General features: G+C 44.8%; 1 protein-coding gene across 3 annotated transcripts in view; it reads left to right on the forward strand.

Moving 5' to 3' along the window:
* LOC131666325 (janus kinase and microtubule-interacting protein 2-like) overlaps window positions 1–18,331 on the forward strand; it is a 70,494-nt gene that overhangs the window by 22,103 nt on the left and 30,060 nt on the right. For all 3 annotated transcript variants that reach the window (XR_009302085.1, XR_009302086.1, XM_058938908.1), the window contains exon 6: window positions 2,130–2,234. Coding sequence is in view for 1 of the 3 variants with exons in the window: in XM_058938908.1 (XP_058794891.1) it covers window positions 2,130–2,234 (105 nt within the window). In the remaining 2 variants the exon portion in view is untranslated. The remainder of the gene's footprint in view (window positions 1–2,129; window positions 2,235–18,331) is intronic.

The raw sequence follows: 18,331 nt of genomic DNA on the forward strand, positions 1-18,331 counted from the left end.
CAAGATTAATTTCCAGCTAAATCAGTAATTGTAGGGCGAAAGTTGATTGCCATTATTTTTTGTTCTTCTGGTCATTTAGAGATCTGTGCTAATAGCTCATCTACACGCAAACATTTTCTCTGCGATCTTCACTTGAAGATTAATGTACTTTCCCTGCCCCGCGTTTATACATACTTCTTATACCTTTTACGATGTTTTTTATATAAATTAATATTCACTACTTCCATGTATATTCCTTGCGCAAACTAATGGAGTGCAGAAATGAAAATGGAATATAGGTTCAAGATATATTCCATGGCCCACTCTAACATACGGTTAAATATGAAAATGAAATATTAATGATATTAAAATAATAATGAAACGAAGAATCTTTAACAACTAGTCCTAAACTATATATAGAAATAATGGAAAAGTGAGACGACTTCGGATGTAAAATGGTTTTACGAATATTTCTTTGAATTTGGCAACACTCCCAAAATAAAAATGATAAATTAATTAGCCCAAAGAAAAAAGATGTTTAGCTATTTTGCGCTTGACCAGATTCAAGTGTATGCAATTTTACAATAATTACACAGTTAGCTGCGGCATACTTAATGTTGGCTCGGTAAGCTTAACCGAGCGGATAAATATCATCCGGTAATTGCGGTATTCGCGCCGTCCGCGAGCACGCGTGAATGGGAGTATGCTGGCTTCTTTTCTCTTTCAATATCAATGGCATGGATAGCGAGCGAGCGCCTTTCCATATATAAATTCGATGCAAGCCAGTGAAAGTAGCCCTGAAGAGCCCGCCAGACAGACTCTCACGTGCAATTTCCAATGCCAAAATACCGACAGAGCACCGAGGCCTTTCACCTTTAACTTTTTCGAATGACATAAGCACAATTTCAATTTCACATAATTCCAGTCGGCGCACAATGCATTTCATTCTATCTATTTGCTATATAAAAGTAGTTTGAGGAACGCGCAGCTTTCTTTTGTATTGCCGATAATATGGAGCCTGTCGATTGCCGATTTATCGCCACAACGATTTGACTACATTCGCAAATAATTCTCACTGGAAAGTATTATAGCTTTGAGCCGCGTATTAACATATCAAATCAAGATCCGTTCCAATAACAATGCAGCCGTGGCATTATTACGCCGACCTATATCGAATGTTTTGGAAATGCAGCACTGTGCTCGCAGCTCGCGGAGTATTATTACGGTCAATGATGATAATGCGAAAATCAACAAGAAAGCGCGGTGTGCAGCCCGAGGGCAGTCGACACGAGGTCGACGTCTGGGCGAGCGAGCGCTGCGTCCCGCAACGTTTGTCTGCCAAGTGCACGCCACCTGTAGATTTTTCGGGAAGCGCGGCGTAGGAGCCGGGGCGAAAACAGACTTTCGCCCGATAATATACGTGCGCGGTGTCCGGTGCGCGACGCCATGCCGGCGCGGGCCTAGAAAGACAAGGTGAAGGTGAGGGCCCCTCCGGCCGCTCGTCCGCTCGTCCGCTCGCCGATTGCGCTTCTATACCTTTGTCCGAATTTCGCTGGACAACGCCATAGTTATTGCGATCCACGTCGTGTAGCTGTCGCTTATTGGCCAAGTTGCGCCGCTTTTTTTCCGCTTTTGGGCTTTTCATTTTGACACTTCGGAGAACAAAGTGCAAGAAAACGCGCGAAAGTCAAGAGAGCGAAAATAAATATACCGAGAGTGTGCTCTCCGCCGCGCACAGTCGAGTGAAAAGAGAAAAAGAGAGCGGATCTTGAGGTCCACGAGGAGCGCATGGGACAAAAGTAGAACGTACAATATTGCTCGGATGCTCGCTGTCTTACGATGCTCTACGTGCGACAACTATGCACATGTCTCGGTCGACCGTTTCAAACTATGCGTTCTTCGTTCTTCGCATGAATTTCCATCGAGATGCACTTGCAGTCGTTCGATCGTACGAGATTCCTCAAGGGTGTCGGTTAATAAACTTTAGAGCGAGAGTTCATTTACGATCATTTTCATGATTGCATTCGAAGACGACGTCAAGTTTCCGTTCTTGTTTCCTTAAATTAAAAAAATAGTTTGTAGAAAATCTTATCCATAAAGACAACATTTAGAAATGTCATTGAATGACGCTGTTTTTGCTTCGTTTGCAGATCGACGAAATACAGAGTAAGAATCGGGAAATTGAGAAATTGGAAAGGCTGCTGAGCGAGCACACTCAAATTAATGAAAAGCTACGCGCCAAGGAAGACGAAACGGTAAGTTAAAACGTAAAACAAAAAAATAACATCTAGCAAGTGTACAACTTTTTTCGATTGCAGTCTACATCAAAACTAGTTTAACCGAAAAAAAATTGTAAATTCTTATCAGATGTACGTTATTTTTATAATTACGCGACACCTATCAAATTCTCTTTCGAGAGCTTCAACTGGATCATTAAATACTCGATAATAATTTTTTCATTATGGTTAGCGATATCGGACGAATATCAGATTTCAACATTTGTTCCATGCCATTGCAATAAAATCTTCCGAGCGTGCCTGTTAAAACTGTATGCGGTAAAGGCACTGCACTGTAATAAAAGGAAAAATAGAGCGATCGATTTGATAGCGATAGGGAAAAGCTATAAAGGCACCTGAGTCACATGCACACAAGCAAGCGTTGACGCGATCAAGCCATAACTTGGCCGTACCGTTATGTTTACCTTGTGCGAGAGTGAGCCGCGTGCAATGAATGACATAGCCGTGTGCGCATACAACAATCGCCAAGAATTTCGGTATTACCTCAATAAGCCAGCACTTATCTCTGGAACAGGAGGTGTTGTGCAATCTCGAAATGCCTCCACGTCTCTCGGGCGCGCTAAAAACCAAGTACAGAAATATCTGGTCGCAAAGCGAACCATAAAAACGAAACGGGCCGGGCAAGAGCCGATGGGCTGGGCTGCGACAACAATCGGTGCATCCGGCTCCGATCCTCCTCTTTTTTTTTTATTCAAAGTCACGCACGGCACGTAATTCATCCGCACCAAACTACACGCAACAGCTAGCTCAACTTTTGGCATGTCACGACTGACAGATCTGCTATAGACTTGGCTGGATTTTAAGCTTACGGTATGAAATATGATTTTTCAAATGAAGCAACTTTGTTCGTTGAACTTGTACTGCTCTTAGCGAACTTGGAAGAAGCATCGCTGTCTGCATCAACGGAAAGTATTTGCTTGCTATTGCAGTGCCGGTTTGGAACGTTTCATTGTGTGAAGCTAAAGAATTTTGAAGTGCAAGTACTTTTGTACGGAGTGGTTTACTCGTAAAGACAGTCAGCGCTGTCGCGCGCGCGGCCACATTAGCCGGCATTGAGAGTTTTTTCCGAACAATGCACCGGACTGAAGAGTTGCGGGTTAGTTGTGCACGTAGCGAGCCTGGATAAGAGAGACTCTCATGCTGTCGACGCATCATCTTGTTTTTAATCGTGCACGGACAAAAGGCAAGCTCGATAGTGATGCTAATGACCGAGGGCATTCTTTTCAGGCTTTACTGAGGTTACGGAACCTCTCGGCAAAGCGTTTCTTTTGAAGACGCCGCAATTGTTCGTGATCGTAAATTGATTTGAAGCTTACGTATATTAAAAAAGATCAGTGGAAAATATGCCACGAGCAAATTGCAAATAGAAGAGCAGCTGGCTATATATTGGATGCGTACAAGGAAGCGCAGGAGAAATGTCGAATAGCTCGGCGTATTTAATAATGCACGCGTGCATTGTCGTAGGTACATTAGGCTCGCCAGAGTTCTCTCTCTCTCTCTCTCTTTCTCTCTTCGCGCTCTCGCGCGACCGTTAGAACAGTAATAACGCGGCTCGGGCAATTTGCTAGTTGGTTATTGTTGCACCTATAAATCCAATTGTTCCGCGGGGCTCTCCCTCTCTCTCTTGGCCTGACCCGCAGCAGCGCGTAACCGCAATTTAATAACTTGATTAAAATGCGATTAGGTCTTGCTTTTTCTCTCGCGACTTACACGTATCGCATTCACGCTTTATCTTCTGCAGTTATACATTGATTTTCTCCGATAAACGGCTTACTTACGGCCTACTTTCTTTTCAATATTACATTCACGTTTTTATATTGACCCGGGCAAGCTTCAAGCTCTCCAAATTCATTTGCGAAAATTATAATACGTGGCTGCCATTTCAAAAGTATGCACTACGGCGCGACTTTTCGATTGTTGCTCAAGTCTTCGCCGTCGAGTCTTTGTTTGAAATCTTGGCTTTACCGGAAATCACTGTTGAAGTAACTCATTTTAAGCTTTCATGCCAACTTTCATTTTTAATCTTGTGATCCGATCAAATTAGTTTGTTTCCGAGACGAAAAGCTAGTTTCGGCATCGGGTATAAGATGAGACCGTGACATTGACTCGACAGGTAGAAAAAGGGTATGCTGGATGGATGAATGAAAGTAGAAGCTGGGGAATTGATTGTGGTGAACTTTGAAGAAAGTCAGCATTTTGGCAATGAATGTAGAGCCGAAGAAAGCGAAGGAAGCTCTACAGCGTGGTAAGAAAATTAGAAAAAAAGCTCGGGAAACGGTGGTGGCATGCAGTGGGTGTATAGCAAGAAAAGGAAAAAACAGCACGGAGAGAAGGAGAGAGAGAGAGAGAGAGAGAGCAGGTAGGGAGCAAGGAACTGCGAGGGAGAGCGAAAAAAAAGAAAGAGACAAAGCGAGGAACGAAAGGAAGCCGGCCGCGGGCGGTGCAGGTATAGCCGGAGCAGAGCGCGTGTAGTAGTAGTAGTGGAAGAGTTGGGCGAGAGAGAGAGAGAGAGAGAGAGAGAAAGAGAAAGAGCGGGCCCCGCGATATCGCGTATTCCCGCGAGCACCTTTAGTCGTGGTCTAGACGGCGCGTCGAGCATGCGCCGCCGCCTTTCGCGAGCTCTCGCAGCTCCTTTCAAAGCGTTTCGGCCGAGTTCACCAGCCGCTAGCCGGCTCGCCTTAGCCCCTGTCCATTCTATTCTGTTTTCTTGTGCTAGTTATTGACAAGTGACTTTTGCTCGAAAGCAAGAACAGTGCAGTGGCTCGTCAACGAGTAACAAGCGGACTTGCTTGTAGAAACCCATCTTGCTGTTATATGAAGTCTTCAAGTCAAGGCGCGCCTGATGGGGTTCGCGTCAGACGAGGTAATAGTCTTTCTCTCTCGTCGTTCTATTATGCCTACTCACATTTCAGTAAAAGCGCAGGCTTTTCCAACCGATCCCGATATTTTTCACATTACAATTCGAGTTTTCACTTTGCCTAATCAGCTCAAACTTGATTAACGTCGTTGCGTAATTGCTTCGCGTTAACAAGTACGCAAAAGTGCAAGAAACGTCGTACAAACAATAAACGATCGACGTTGTCGTCGACTTTCGCGGGATATATTATCCAGATTAACACCGATGTATTGGCTTAAGGCTGTGTATTTACATTGAGACGAGTGAATCGTTGCAGAGAAATTGGCGAATGTTTTACACGTGACTATTAGCATATGAAATGAGACGCGATTGAATTAGATGTGTCGCGCCGATTGTGTACATACGTAGACCATCAACGGATGAACGAATTCAAACGTAACACCTACAGAGTGTTTTTGTAATCGATAACTACCTGTTGACATTGGAGGTCGAACTTGTTACTAAAGCGACGATTATTGAGCGCGGAATAACTCGCCGAACAGGTAATCGTGTTCCACAGCAGGTGAAATGTTTGTTGTTTTGTCAGCGAGACGCGTGTTGTTAATCATCTCCGGGTCTATTATTGCAGTGCTCATATCTGCGCAAGGGCCCATACGTGAGCGAGATTTGAATTTCGCGGTGTCCGCTAAGGTCAGGGGCAAGTGCCGAGTGCTGCGCGGCCTGAGAAAATGGCTCCTTTCAATTAGCCGACATAGATTGCCGTGGTCGTCGAGGCTTTAGCTTGTACGTATCTCGAGGCGAGAATCGTGTATTAAGATAGCTGCGGCCTGAATGGAAGGTGTGGCGCGGCGTAACGTTACGCACGATTCCGAATCGGCAGCAACGTGCAATCTGTCCGCTGGCGACTTGGCCGACAGCCATAACAACGAGTATAACGTTATTCCGACGAGAAGCGCGCCAACCCAATCCAACCCAACCCCTCGCGGTTCATTATTCGCTCGCCGTGGCTTCGGTGCTCTTGCGTAGCTGGGACTTGCCTGACAATTGTTGTCTGGGCGGATTGATCTGCGCCGCCTTTTTGGGTTTCGCCCACAGCCGACGCGTCTCCTTGCGACGACGGGCCCGCGAGTGCGCAACGCTGTAACGAGCGCGAGCGGAACAAGTGCGGCTTCCGTGATCGTGTGGTCGTCATCGTTGGGGCCTTTTCCGCTTTCACTGCGCGTATCGGCCGACTTGGTAGCCAGCTCTTTTGCGGCCCACTTCTACGTCCTTCTGCCTGACAGAGTGAAAAGCCGATGCCATGCCGTGACGATGCGGTGCGGAGGTTCAAGGTCGATTCTCAAGTTCGCTTCTCGAGTGGACCAAATTTTTGAGTCGATAAAAGTTGCACAAACAGATAAGCTATTCCTACGGCGATACTTTCATCTTTTCCGAGGTAGCTCTTGTCGGCGATTGTTATCACTATTATAACTTTGTCAAGGCGAACGTGGCTATAGACTGTTGATGGTCTATCATTGGGCAAAGCACCCGATCCGCGAGAAGCTTTAGCTTGAACTAGTGCTCGAACGTTATCTATAAATATACTTCGAAACAAGTTGCTATCTATGCTGACCTAACGTTGCGCGGTTCTTTCGCCAAAATCAGCCCTCGCGCAACGACCTACTTGATAAATATAATTAATTTTAATATTAGCTGAAACTCATTATGGAACAACTTACAAAAGGCTCATATGGATATTTTCGCATGCATGCATCGAGGCTTTTGCTGTAGTATTAGTCACGATAGAGTAAACTTGACTTTGGAAAAGCGTCGAAAAAATCTCTAATTAGATTTCCTTGTTTTGCTGGACTTTCTTCTCTCTTTCTCAAGGCGCTGTAGGCTCTACGCATGCAACAAGTATCGTTCATTTTATGCAACTTAAATCGAAACTGCATTAGTCACGGCTCACGTGATTATAGTATTCGGAGCAACACCTCATCGTACACACACTTTCAACTATAAACTGAATTTTAGCGCGATAATTGGATTTTGTGCTTCAAGGCGATAGCTTTCGCTCTGGAATGCGTGCGTCTGTTCGTTTTCCTAGAATACGAATTCGCTCCAACCGTAACAACGTATATTGTATTTTGAAAAGAGCGAAGAGGAAAAAAAAAGGGCGTAGTTTGCGGATTTCATGAAAATGAAAGCCTTTCAAGATAAAATGGAATTATAAAAAGTACAAAGTAATCTGGTCATTGGGAAAGAAATCTTAATCCCCGAGAAGAAGACGAGTGGCAAATATCGGCATAAAAAACCAGTGGCAAAGATACGTATAATTGCGCCAAGCGTATATCCCGTTAAAGTACATTACAAGCGAGTGCAAGCAGCTCGTGAATCGTGAAAAAAATCTGTGCCGACACACAGCGGTCCACACAGGAACAGAACTTGTCCGTCGAGCCAATGCCACCTTTAATCCTTGGTGCCGGAATAGCAGTGTATTTAGCTGGTTACCTAAGCCGCGCGCCAACGAGGGCTGCGCGTCTTTAGCTCAGATTCGTTAGCTCATCGCGATTGTTTTAGTAAGAGCGATTATATCAGAATGACAAGCCTCGGGCTCGATCGTCCTGTCGTCCTGACCAATCTGTGCGAACTCGTCGTTGCATAATAATGCCGTGTTTTGCAAGCCGCTGTCGAGTTGGATCGCGTAAATGATGTCATTGTAGGGTGGCCCGTCCAATTGTACCTTTCGACTCCTTCAGCCTCATTGACAGCCTCGTTAATGTGGATCTACGCTTATTGTAGCAGCGATCCTCCGGCACGGGTCTTTCACTGTAGCGCTAATCGACGTCAATTCATTTCGAACGCTCCAAATACACGCAGCTCTCGTCAAAGCAGAACGACAATAATTAACATAGGCGTGAAAGCTGCAGAAAGAATCGAAAGCGATACTAGGCTGTTGACGACCAGGTGTAACCACTTAATCCTCGGATGGAGCGGCGTGCAGCTATCAAGTCGAAGCTGATTTGATCGGCGTTTCCTCGCTCGCGGTCCAAGCGATATACACACAGAAATTCTCGCCGCGCGCGGAAGCTATAAAGCTTGAGTGTCTCGTGCATTCTTGAGAGGAAAAAAAAATAAAATTGTCACTGATTCCGACGCGCCGCTAAAGAAGATTTCCAAATAGCTCCGCGGCTATCGTCACAATTTATTGGCTGCGCTGTCGCGGCGAGCTTCGATCGGATCGGCCCGAGCGGCTTTACAAGAAAGCTGTCGAATGTCGCGGGATACCAAACTCAAGGAAAGATCTTCGTGTGCGCGGGTGCCGCCTGTTGTTTTCGCTTGCCGGGGGGTCATCCTGCCATTATAACGTCGTGTGAAGTCGTCGCCTGACTCATTCTTAGAACCAAATAATCGTCTTAGAGAGTAAGTCGTTGATGTTTTACCGCGCTTCGCATGCCGCACAGGGCACTCCACGCAAGCTGCACGATTAATGGCTTGCTGCTGCTGCTGCTGCTGCCGCTGCTGCTGCTGCCGCTGCTGCTGCCGCCGCCGAATATTCTCTCCGTAAGTGCATTTTATCTTCGTCGTGTTTTTCGCTCGTTTGCTTTTTACCTCTCTGCACCGTAGCGGCCAATATACATGTGAAAGTCCTGTTAAAACAGCAGCAACGACAACGACGACGCTGCGCGAGGCAAAATTAAATGTTAAAATATTCATAGCTTTACGGGATAGGTTGCTTGAAAAACATTCGCACGTAGCCAAGCGCAATATCTGTACAGACGCAGAGAAAAAGAGGGAGAGAGAGCAGACCACCCGACGGAACGCGCGAACGGCGACCTGCACTGTCCGGACACGCGCGACTCTCTCTCTCTCTCTCTCTGTTTGCCCATCAAATTAAAGAGCATACAGACATCATACTGCGAGACATAAGTAGCCCGGAGCTGCTGCTGACCAGCTTCTCGCGTGTCTTCCGATGCCCATTGTCCTCGTTCGAGCACTTGGCGAATCTCAATGAGGCACTGCTAAGCCGCTTCGCCAGTCACGAGCGAGATGAAGCGCTTGCTCGTCGTGGCCGAGAGACCAAAATGCAAATTGAACCGCTTAGAGATAGCATGAATCACTGCTGCTGGCTCCTAGATCTCGCTTAGACTTGCTTCCCTTTCTCGTCTTTCGATTTTTTCTTCTACCGCAATCGTTTAGATGTTCTTGCATTTTTCAGTGGCTGACTCACCGTCCCAAACCACAATGGACTATCTTAATCTGTCATTTTTCACCAGCTCATTTACATCAGCGCATCTATTCGCTCGCGTTGCTCTTGCTTGGGCCCTACACCGATGCCTATTATGCCTTTATTAGCATTCTTTGTGTAAGCAGTTCCAACCATTCGATCGACACTGTCGAAAGTATAATTATAATAAAACAACGCTGTAGAACTTTTCAATTTTCACTGCCTGTAAAACACTATACGGCTATCACTTACGCTGGAAACCCTTGCAGGTGAAATTGCTTCACTTCCAACTTTCTAAAGTGCATTTACTCGTTGAGATTTTAAATAAGTAAGATTGTATACACAGTTTCCAGTCAGCGAGTAAATACATATGTCAACTAATGCGGTGACTGAGTGTAATGATGGAAAGCTCGTATCACAACAAATAATTGTTGCTTTCATTGTTTTGAGGACCGACTATAAATAAGTTATTAGGGACTACGTAAATAATTTTTTCTTTAGAGATACACCTTCTCAATGTATAGCGACACAGTAAAAAATTATCTAAAGTTGACATTTAAAATCGTTGACGCAGAGTGGTAGTAACTTAAAAGCGCGAAGGCAAGTCTTGTGGTATTTGCGCATAGGTGGAGGCTGGATAAAGGAATATTTGTGTGTGTGTGCGCGCGCGCGCGCGTGTGTGTCAAGTAGATCGGAGTGGATCCTTGTGTGGCTGCTTGTTTATGGCGGTGCTACTGCTATCACACGTGCGCGCATGCAACTTGAACGAAGGAGAAAATAGCGGGCCAAGAGGAGGGGGGGCACAAAATGCAAATTCAATACCTGGGCATTTCTTGGCTAAAGTATATTGGCATGATTTGAAATTTGAGGTGAGCTCGTGGACATATAAAGGAGAAAATTATCGCAAGAGCGCACCCTATAACTTGCTGATCAGATGATATCTTCAATAATCGCTTCCAGTTTCGAGATACGGAAACTCGACGCTCGAGGATGGACATAATTAACGAGGATGTGATGCCATTATAAGCCGGATATAAGATCCAATTTTATCATTGAACATTCAGTTCTCTCCACACTTTGATTTGCTGAATATGTAACTCGGTCAAGTGTGCGTGAGAATCTTGTAGGCATCGAAAGGTACAAAAAATAAATCAATTGAGAGGTCATTGGTGGCAGAATTTTCACCTTTTTAAGCAAACGTCTGCAAACGCATATGCACACTATAGGCAGCAGACGTGAGCTTTCTCGCGGAAAAAAAACATTACTGTAGCGATGAAGTAATCACGCAGAAGAGGTCGAGCGAGAGACAATTAATGATCTGCCCTAACCTCTCCATTGGCATTCGTCACGGATGCACTTAACAAGGCTCGCTCGCTCGCTCGCTCGTGCCACTTTTCAACTGTACGCGCGACTTTCCCGCGCCCATGGTGCGAAGCAAGCTTGTACTATTAGCCGTTCCCTTCTGTCCTGCGATGCAGCCACTCCGCAAACAGACCAATAGCTTACGACTCTCGTTGGTCGATCGCGCATAACGTCTGTTCAGCGTTGTGAGACAAGCAGCTTTTCTTTCCTTTCTTTTCAACTTGAACTTGTCCACTTTTAGATGGAATTATTAGGAAAATCAGTCTCGAATATTCGGTTCATAAGTATATACCTAAACGCGAGTTTCTTCACAGCCTAACGGTTCAAGGCGCAGCTGATGCACTGTCGGCGCGGGGAGAAAGAGAGAGAGAGAGAGAGAAAGAGAAAACTGATGTTTAGCAGGCGCGAATCCCGCTGGCGGCTGTTTGACACCAATCTGACGGTTTGCACCGCCAACTAGCGCAAGAAACAGCGAGGGTCCGTCGCGCCGAGAAGCGTCGAAAGGTGGGAATCATTACGCAACTACAACTCAAGTGAAAGAATGTGATGAGTATGTTGCTCGCGCGAATTCAATCTCCGTATTACGTATGCACCGTCTATACAGCAGATTGTTTTTCTGCTGCCGCCGCGCGATTCTGCGCTTTTCATACTCTCCGTGGAATTTCGAAGCTCAAGAGGATATACATGACAAATTGCATTTTCGAACAACATCCTCAAAGCTCGGCTGTGTAAATGAGGATTGATTTTTTAGACCTCCGATTGAGACTATTCTGTAAATCAACATTGGCATTTACAAATAATCTGCGCAGCTCTTAAAAATTATCCGTTAGAAGAATGGAAAACAGTTATCGGTATGTAAGGAGCTCGAAGTGGGATATATAAAATGTGCTAATCGACCCTCATTAACATTTGAATGCGTCGTAAAAGCTGGTTTTATCGTGGACAAGATTACTTAAAAAAAGTGCTATTTTTTCATGCAGTGGATAAACCTCACGCGCGGCACTGACCGACTGATTGCGCATGTGGTGTTCGGTTTGAAACGCTTGACAGCCGACAACCTGTAACATGTAACGTACAAGCAGCAAAACATTGTTCTCGGGCTCGGGTTAGGAAAGATAAAAATTAATCCAAGTATTTGGAATGCAACTCATTCTTTATTTTTCCTACTTGAATGGCTCATCAAATGCAAAGGTAAGTGACACGACCGTTGCAAAGTATAGGAAGCGTCTCTTGCTTAATATACGTACTTTCGCTAATACCGTGCTTCCTGTTGTACTGCCAGAGACGCCAACATATGCACAATGACCCTGTGGGTGTTTCCTTCTTTCGGAACATTATTCGCCTTCGCCCGCCTACGTACGCGAAAGTGTTGACGGCTTTTGTACTTTGGCTTTTTTATTGGGAGGCCGTAAAGACGTGAACTTGAGAACGTTTCGTCTCGCTTTCAAAACTCGAATCGGTCGTTTTTCTTTGAATATAGCTATCAAAAAACACCTGCTATCGCGATAATTCACACGGGATAATTTTCGCTTGACTTCGGTAGTAAATAAGATTGAAGTGCAGCGAGCGAGCAGGCTAGGGCCCAAGTAAAAACGTCAAACCCGTAACACGGATCGCGTGCAGCGCGCAGAAACTCCACTCTAAATGAAGCGTGAGAAAGCGGCTGCAATTTTTCATATACGCATGCGCTGCATCGCTGCATCGCTAATGCGGTTTGCGATGTCGAGTCAAACTCAGATTTTAATGGGCCGCACGCGTCCCTGCTAATTATATTCGTTTATTGTTAGTCGAACCAATTGCTGGTGATGCACGTCGTTCGGCCTCTTCGGCCTGCCGCAGACTTCTCTGGAAAACCATTTGATTACTCGTTGAAAACTTTCTTAAGGTCGCGTTACTCTTCATATTTTAGCTGGGTTTCGACATCAAAAATCGACGTGAGTAAGCCGACATAGACGAGCGTAGACGCGAGTTATAGTTTGTCCAAGAGTAAACAATAGGAGAAAGAGGAAAATCGTGTAAAGGAGCTGCGAGGCACGAGTAGCGGCAGCAGTCGGCTATTGCCGCCAAAGAATATATAATGACTTAATCGAACGATAAACAAAGAGAAAAGTGGTACGACTAAAAACACTCGAAATCCGGAAGTCGTTGCTGCGCCATTACAGCCGCTCGGCTCCGGCTTATCTAAGTTAAGTATACAGCTATCGGTCTCGCCGCTGCTCTTTGCAGCAGAGTAGCCGCTGCCCATAAAACGCCCGGCAACAGCATCTCTGTGTATATCCATTATTAAGCTGCAGCCCTATACTCCTTTCTCTCTCTCTCTCTCTCTCTCTCTCTCTCTCTCTCTCTCTCTCTCTCTCTCTCTCTCTCTCTCTCTCTCTCTCTCTCTCTTAGCTTCTCTCTGCGGTCATCTCTTCCGCACCCAGAGCCAAGAGCCGCTGCCTCTGTGAGAAAGGATGCGTCAAACCATCGAGGCGTGAAGAATGCGTGAGAGAAGTCCACTTTGCTCTGCCTCACGCGTATAACTTGCGCGCGTTACATACGTACATAGGCCAGGCACTATGCGAGGCTGCTGCATGTGCATCTCGCAATCACATCCACCTTCGGCTAATTAGTATTTTACAAGTTTTAATTGATCTCGGCAGGCAACTAGTACATTTTTATGGGCAATTCATTACGTATACATCTCGAGTATTGCTCCTTTTTTCCTAGCCACAATAAACGATTGACAAGCATGACTTGGCCATTCTCCTGTTTACAAAGCAGTCAAAAGTATTTTTTAGTACAAGCCGGATGTACTTAGATTTTGGTAAGAATCGGTCGGAGCAACCATTGCTCATTTATAACGCGTTAGTTTGAAATCTATCACAAAAAATTATTGTTATTTTAATGGCCGCGAAGATTGATTGCAATCGTTACACATTTCGCGTACGATGTCATAAGTGAAAGTTTCGTTGATTAGCTCGAGCCGAGACGCGCGATTGGCAGCCAAACTGCCGAAACGTGCTTTCCGAGTTAGTCAATCTTGCGCATACGCTCGTTATGTCGGTCGCTCTCAAATAGTAATCAAGTTTTTGTAAACATTTCTTTTGTAGTAGGCATAAATAAATAATAAATTGAAATCAATTAAACTAAACGGAACTTGACTGTGTGCATGACTCGGACGCAGACAAGAAATTTATCGCTAGATAGATCACGTATACGCTATGTATAGCATTAGAATTACACAAAACAGGATAGACTGATTAAAACTGACGATTAATTGTTGCGTTCGGAAACTTTCTCTCTCGGTATTGAACAAAAGGGCAAAAAGCCAAGTGCTCATTGACCCTTGGCAAATATACTTCAATCGAAAATGGTAACTCTCGACGTTGACTCTATGTAGCCGCCAGGATAATTGTCGTAGATAATTGGCGAGATGCGTGAGAACAGATCGAAGAAAGTTAGGGGATTTTTTTGCCGAAACGGAAAATCATAGATACGTATCCGCCCTCTTTTCGCTCATTACAATCAATGGGAATCGTTGGAGCGCAACAACCATGTCGCTATCCGTCCGCGCGCGCTCACGAAGAAGTTAACCCACTTGGGCGAGAAAAGAAAATGCGCGGCTCTCGCTATACACACGAGCGCGCGTGTGTGCCTTTTGCTTGCAGCTATCTATATAGGAAGCTCACGGATCTATGAATGCGGCAATTCGCGCTGAGTTACTTAATTGTATCGAGCTTCATCGCCGATTTCCTTCGCGACGTCGTGCTTTCGTGTGCCATTTCTACGTTGCTTCACCGTCGTGCCGCAGCTGCAATCACTTACTCGTACATCCTGTTATATGATTTTTTTCTCGGACAATGCCTTTTCCTCCTTAATCTTTTATTGCATTTTAATCAACTGTAGAATGATTTTCATTGGTCAAGATCAATAATACGAGGAAATTATCCGGCCGCAGTAACAATGTTAGCCAGTCAATGAAGCGATTACAAACTATCGACATACATGTTACGAACGGTGCGGTGATATCGGAATGCCAATAATCCAATAGCGAAGTTGAGAAACGGAAAAATCTGCTGAATTGTCCATTGATTCGATCCTCGTGCTCCGTGGACCATAATGAATGTGGATAATTCTCTTTGTTCGATCAACAGTCCTTCAAAGGGTACGGGTGTACCGTAGACAAACGAGCGTAAACGATGGATAGGCAGTCTAAACAATGAATTACTTTAGCGCATTCAAACTGCTACTCGAATCCATTTGTGCAGATCTGGCCTAAGTCTTCATGTTTTTATGTTATTCCAGCTCCCTCGTAACACTTTTATTATTTGCAGTGTGCTGGTTCTGCTTTGGATAGTGAACCTGCTTTACGAGCCGTCTACACCTATGTAGGCTAGTAGCTCGTCTTATTATAAACAAAGATTGATTTTTTTAAAATTTTTTTTTCCATAGGCTCTCCTTGTTTACTTACGCATACATTTTCAAACCTATTATACATTGTTAAATGATGTTCTTGTCTGGAAGATTCGGCGATAAGGCGAGGATTCAACGGCTGTTAGGTATATAGCTATCTCGCTAACATTTGTCACGCAATGCCGTGTTGTTCTCCATCACATTACTTAGCGAGCGCCTGTATATGCACTGTATATGCACTGCACTACCACTACCTGAATCTTAAACAGAGAAATCGTCGGCGCCTTCGCCAATTTCCTCTCTCTCTCTCTCTCTCTCTCTCTCTCTCTCTCCCCTCTCTCTTACTCGCTCTCTAGCCAATTAGAAAAAAATATAACACAATCGGTTGCTACTTCGTGCCTATTGTTCAATTACATCTCACTTCCTAATTTCTCTATTTACCTTAGTTACGGTGTGTTTACTTGAATTTTTCACGCGAGACCGACACTTTTTGTTCAAGTCAACCTTTTCGAGTGTAATGTCAACGTCATAATTAGAGCATGAGAACAAACATATGTGTCTCCACGCAATTCAATACAAAGTCATGATTTTCGTCGGTATGTCTGCTGAAATTGCCCAGTTAAAATTGATTACCCATACGGTACCCATAATTTTTTCTTTCAGTCGTAATTGATATTGTAGCTGATGACTACCGCATTGTACTCGATTGAAATAGTGGGATAGAAAAGAAATCTAATTTCCCATTCGCCAAAGACTACTCGTGTCTCTGGAAAAGAAATGAATTTTTTCCGACACTCCCAGCGTGGGGACTAGACTTTACGCGCGCTCAATAAATCGAGCATGCTTAAGATCTCGTCCCACACACGCCGTATCGAAATATAAAGTTAGACGCACGTGCGAGAAAGTGATTTCACCCTGGTTTCGCTCAGGCGCAAAAGTCCACACGAGGCTAAAATTACTTTCTCGCGCTAGTATCGAAATGTACTATTCTCACACGCGATTCGAACTAACAATGCAGGTAAACAAACTCACACCGATATATAATTCGACGCGGAGTTGTTATCGTTGCACTGAAATCGCGCCGTACGCAACATCAGCATTTCCGTTAACGAATCTAAAAGAAAAAAACTGCAATATCGGCTGACGCGCGCTGTTAATACGACACTAGTGCTACGATGCATTGTTCGTGTTTATTGCATGTAGGGGGTCGTGGCCTATTTAGCATCGAATGTACGTCATTCGACACTGACAGCAGCTAATTATCGCATTAGTTAATCATTCTGCTGTCTATCTATGAATCGCTTTATGACCAATGTTATCGTAGTGAGTTCATCGGTATCGTGTGACAATAATATTTTGCGCTAAGATGTATCGGGTGATATTTTTAAACCAATGGACCGATTGCAAGCTTTCAATATTGTATTCGAAGGTGAAGTCAGCTAAAGATAGGCGGTAGTCGGGGATGGAGTGAGAAAGAAAGCTCGAGAACTGCTGCATCGCAAAGCACGGCGCGGTACACGTCAAATAAAAACGAATGGGCGCCACATCGCGCAGTAGTACTGCCGAGGCGAGCTGGTGAAGCAGCGGCGATAGCATTCGCTATAGCAGAACAAGCGGAGTACATCATACAGGAGCTGCTGCGCGTGCTGAAGACGAAGGAGAAAAGGACGGCAGGTGCGTACGAAGACACGTTAAGAGGAGAAGAGGAGACGGTGAGAGGGTGCAGTAAGATTTTATCGATTTTCCGGGGATGCAGCGGATAAACTATCGCTGCACAGCTGGCGAGCGCAACTTTCCCGCGAGTCTGAATTGCCTGCCCCGCGCATGCTAGACGGCTAATTAACGCGCGCGACCTTTCGGTATATCGCGTGTGCGTGCTGCGGAGCACGCGCTCTCGCAGTCCTGTACTCCAATCCGCTGTACTATAGTACCAGCTGTCGAACTTCGGCCAGCCTGCTCAATATTCCTTTACCTTTATAGACTAATGAATCCTCCAATTTGTAAACAAGGCTACATCGATGTTTACTTACTTTGTCTAAGACCACAACCTCTTACCTCCATTGCCAGTGCAATCAGTTCCATACCCAGGCACCTGTGATTCTGCGCTTGTATGTCGACATTTCCGGACTATCCATTCGTGAAAGTTCTGTAATCGTACTGCAACTATACTAAAATTGCTTTGCCTCCCACATTGCTGCATTCATTTGCATCTCGCGTAACCAATATCAATCAGCGAAAGGTCGATCAGAACTTCATTGGAAATGGCAGGCACATGGCGCAATCTATTTACAATGAACAACGAGAAAGAAAAAACAACGGAACGACGCTATACCCAGAACGCGCTTCTCCGCCATATGCTTGGTTAACATGTTAACGTCATTTCTTCGGCATGACTCTTCATCGCGGATACCGGGAGTTACGACGCGCCTGTACTTTCTCTCCTAGATTACCATTTTTCTCGCTTCGCTTGGATTCAATCATTCGACAACAATTTCTCGGAAAGTTTACACCTTTCAAGCTGCCGTCATTATTCATTGAAATTTAATAGCAAATGGGATTAATTTAGTGTCTGTGATGACAGTGAAAAACGTAGAAAGTGTTGTGTACGTTTGTGTGTATAGCAGCATTGAAAATTAGAGTCTCATAAGCACTTGATACTTCTTTTGGACAGTGAAAAATTAGATGGCGAAAGTAATGATACACGAACAATCATAATAGAAAGTTGAAACAAATTATAAATACCAAAACGTGACCATGTCCGTTACGAAAAACCAAGCCATTCGCGCCGCAAAGAAAGCGATACGTCTCGTCGACGTGCACGCAATAATTTTATTCGACAAAAGTTCCGTATCAAAATAAAATGTTACACAACATCGCGAGCGTTGACCGAAGATCGGGCATCGTAGCAAGCGCCTTCAGGCCTCTTTTTTTCACGCCATCGTCGTCGGACAGGAAGACGAGACCCCAATCACGTATAAATTAGCGACGCTGGCTAGTCCTTAACAGGATGATACCAGCATTGCTTACCGCGGGCAACCGAGACTGTCATGAAAAAGTTGCCACTGCAAAACATATTTGACTGACGACTTTCCAAATGAAGTTTGATCTTCGATAACTGATAAATACAGTGTTGCACAGTTAAATACTTTTAGCAGCTGGTTCGATGGACTTTATCATCAAACTGCTATCTTTGTAACAAGGAAGTGGAAGTAACAGCCGGCCAATGTAACTAAG

The sequence above is a fragment of the Phymastichus coffea genome, unplaced genomic scaffold, assembly GCF_024137745.1.
Source record: "Phymastichus coffea isolate CEN01 unplaced genomic scaffold, Cenicafe_Pcof_1.1 PCOF00003, whole genome shotgun sequence".
Lineage (NCBI taxonomy): Eukaryota > Metazoa > Arthropoda > Insecta > Hymenoptera > Eulophidae > Phymastichus > Phymastichus coffea.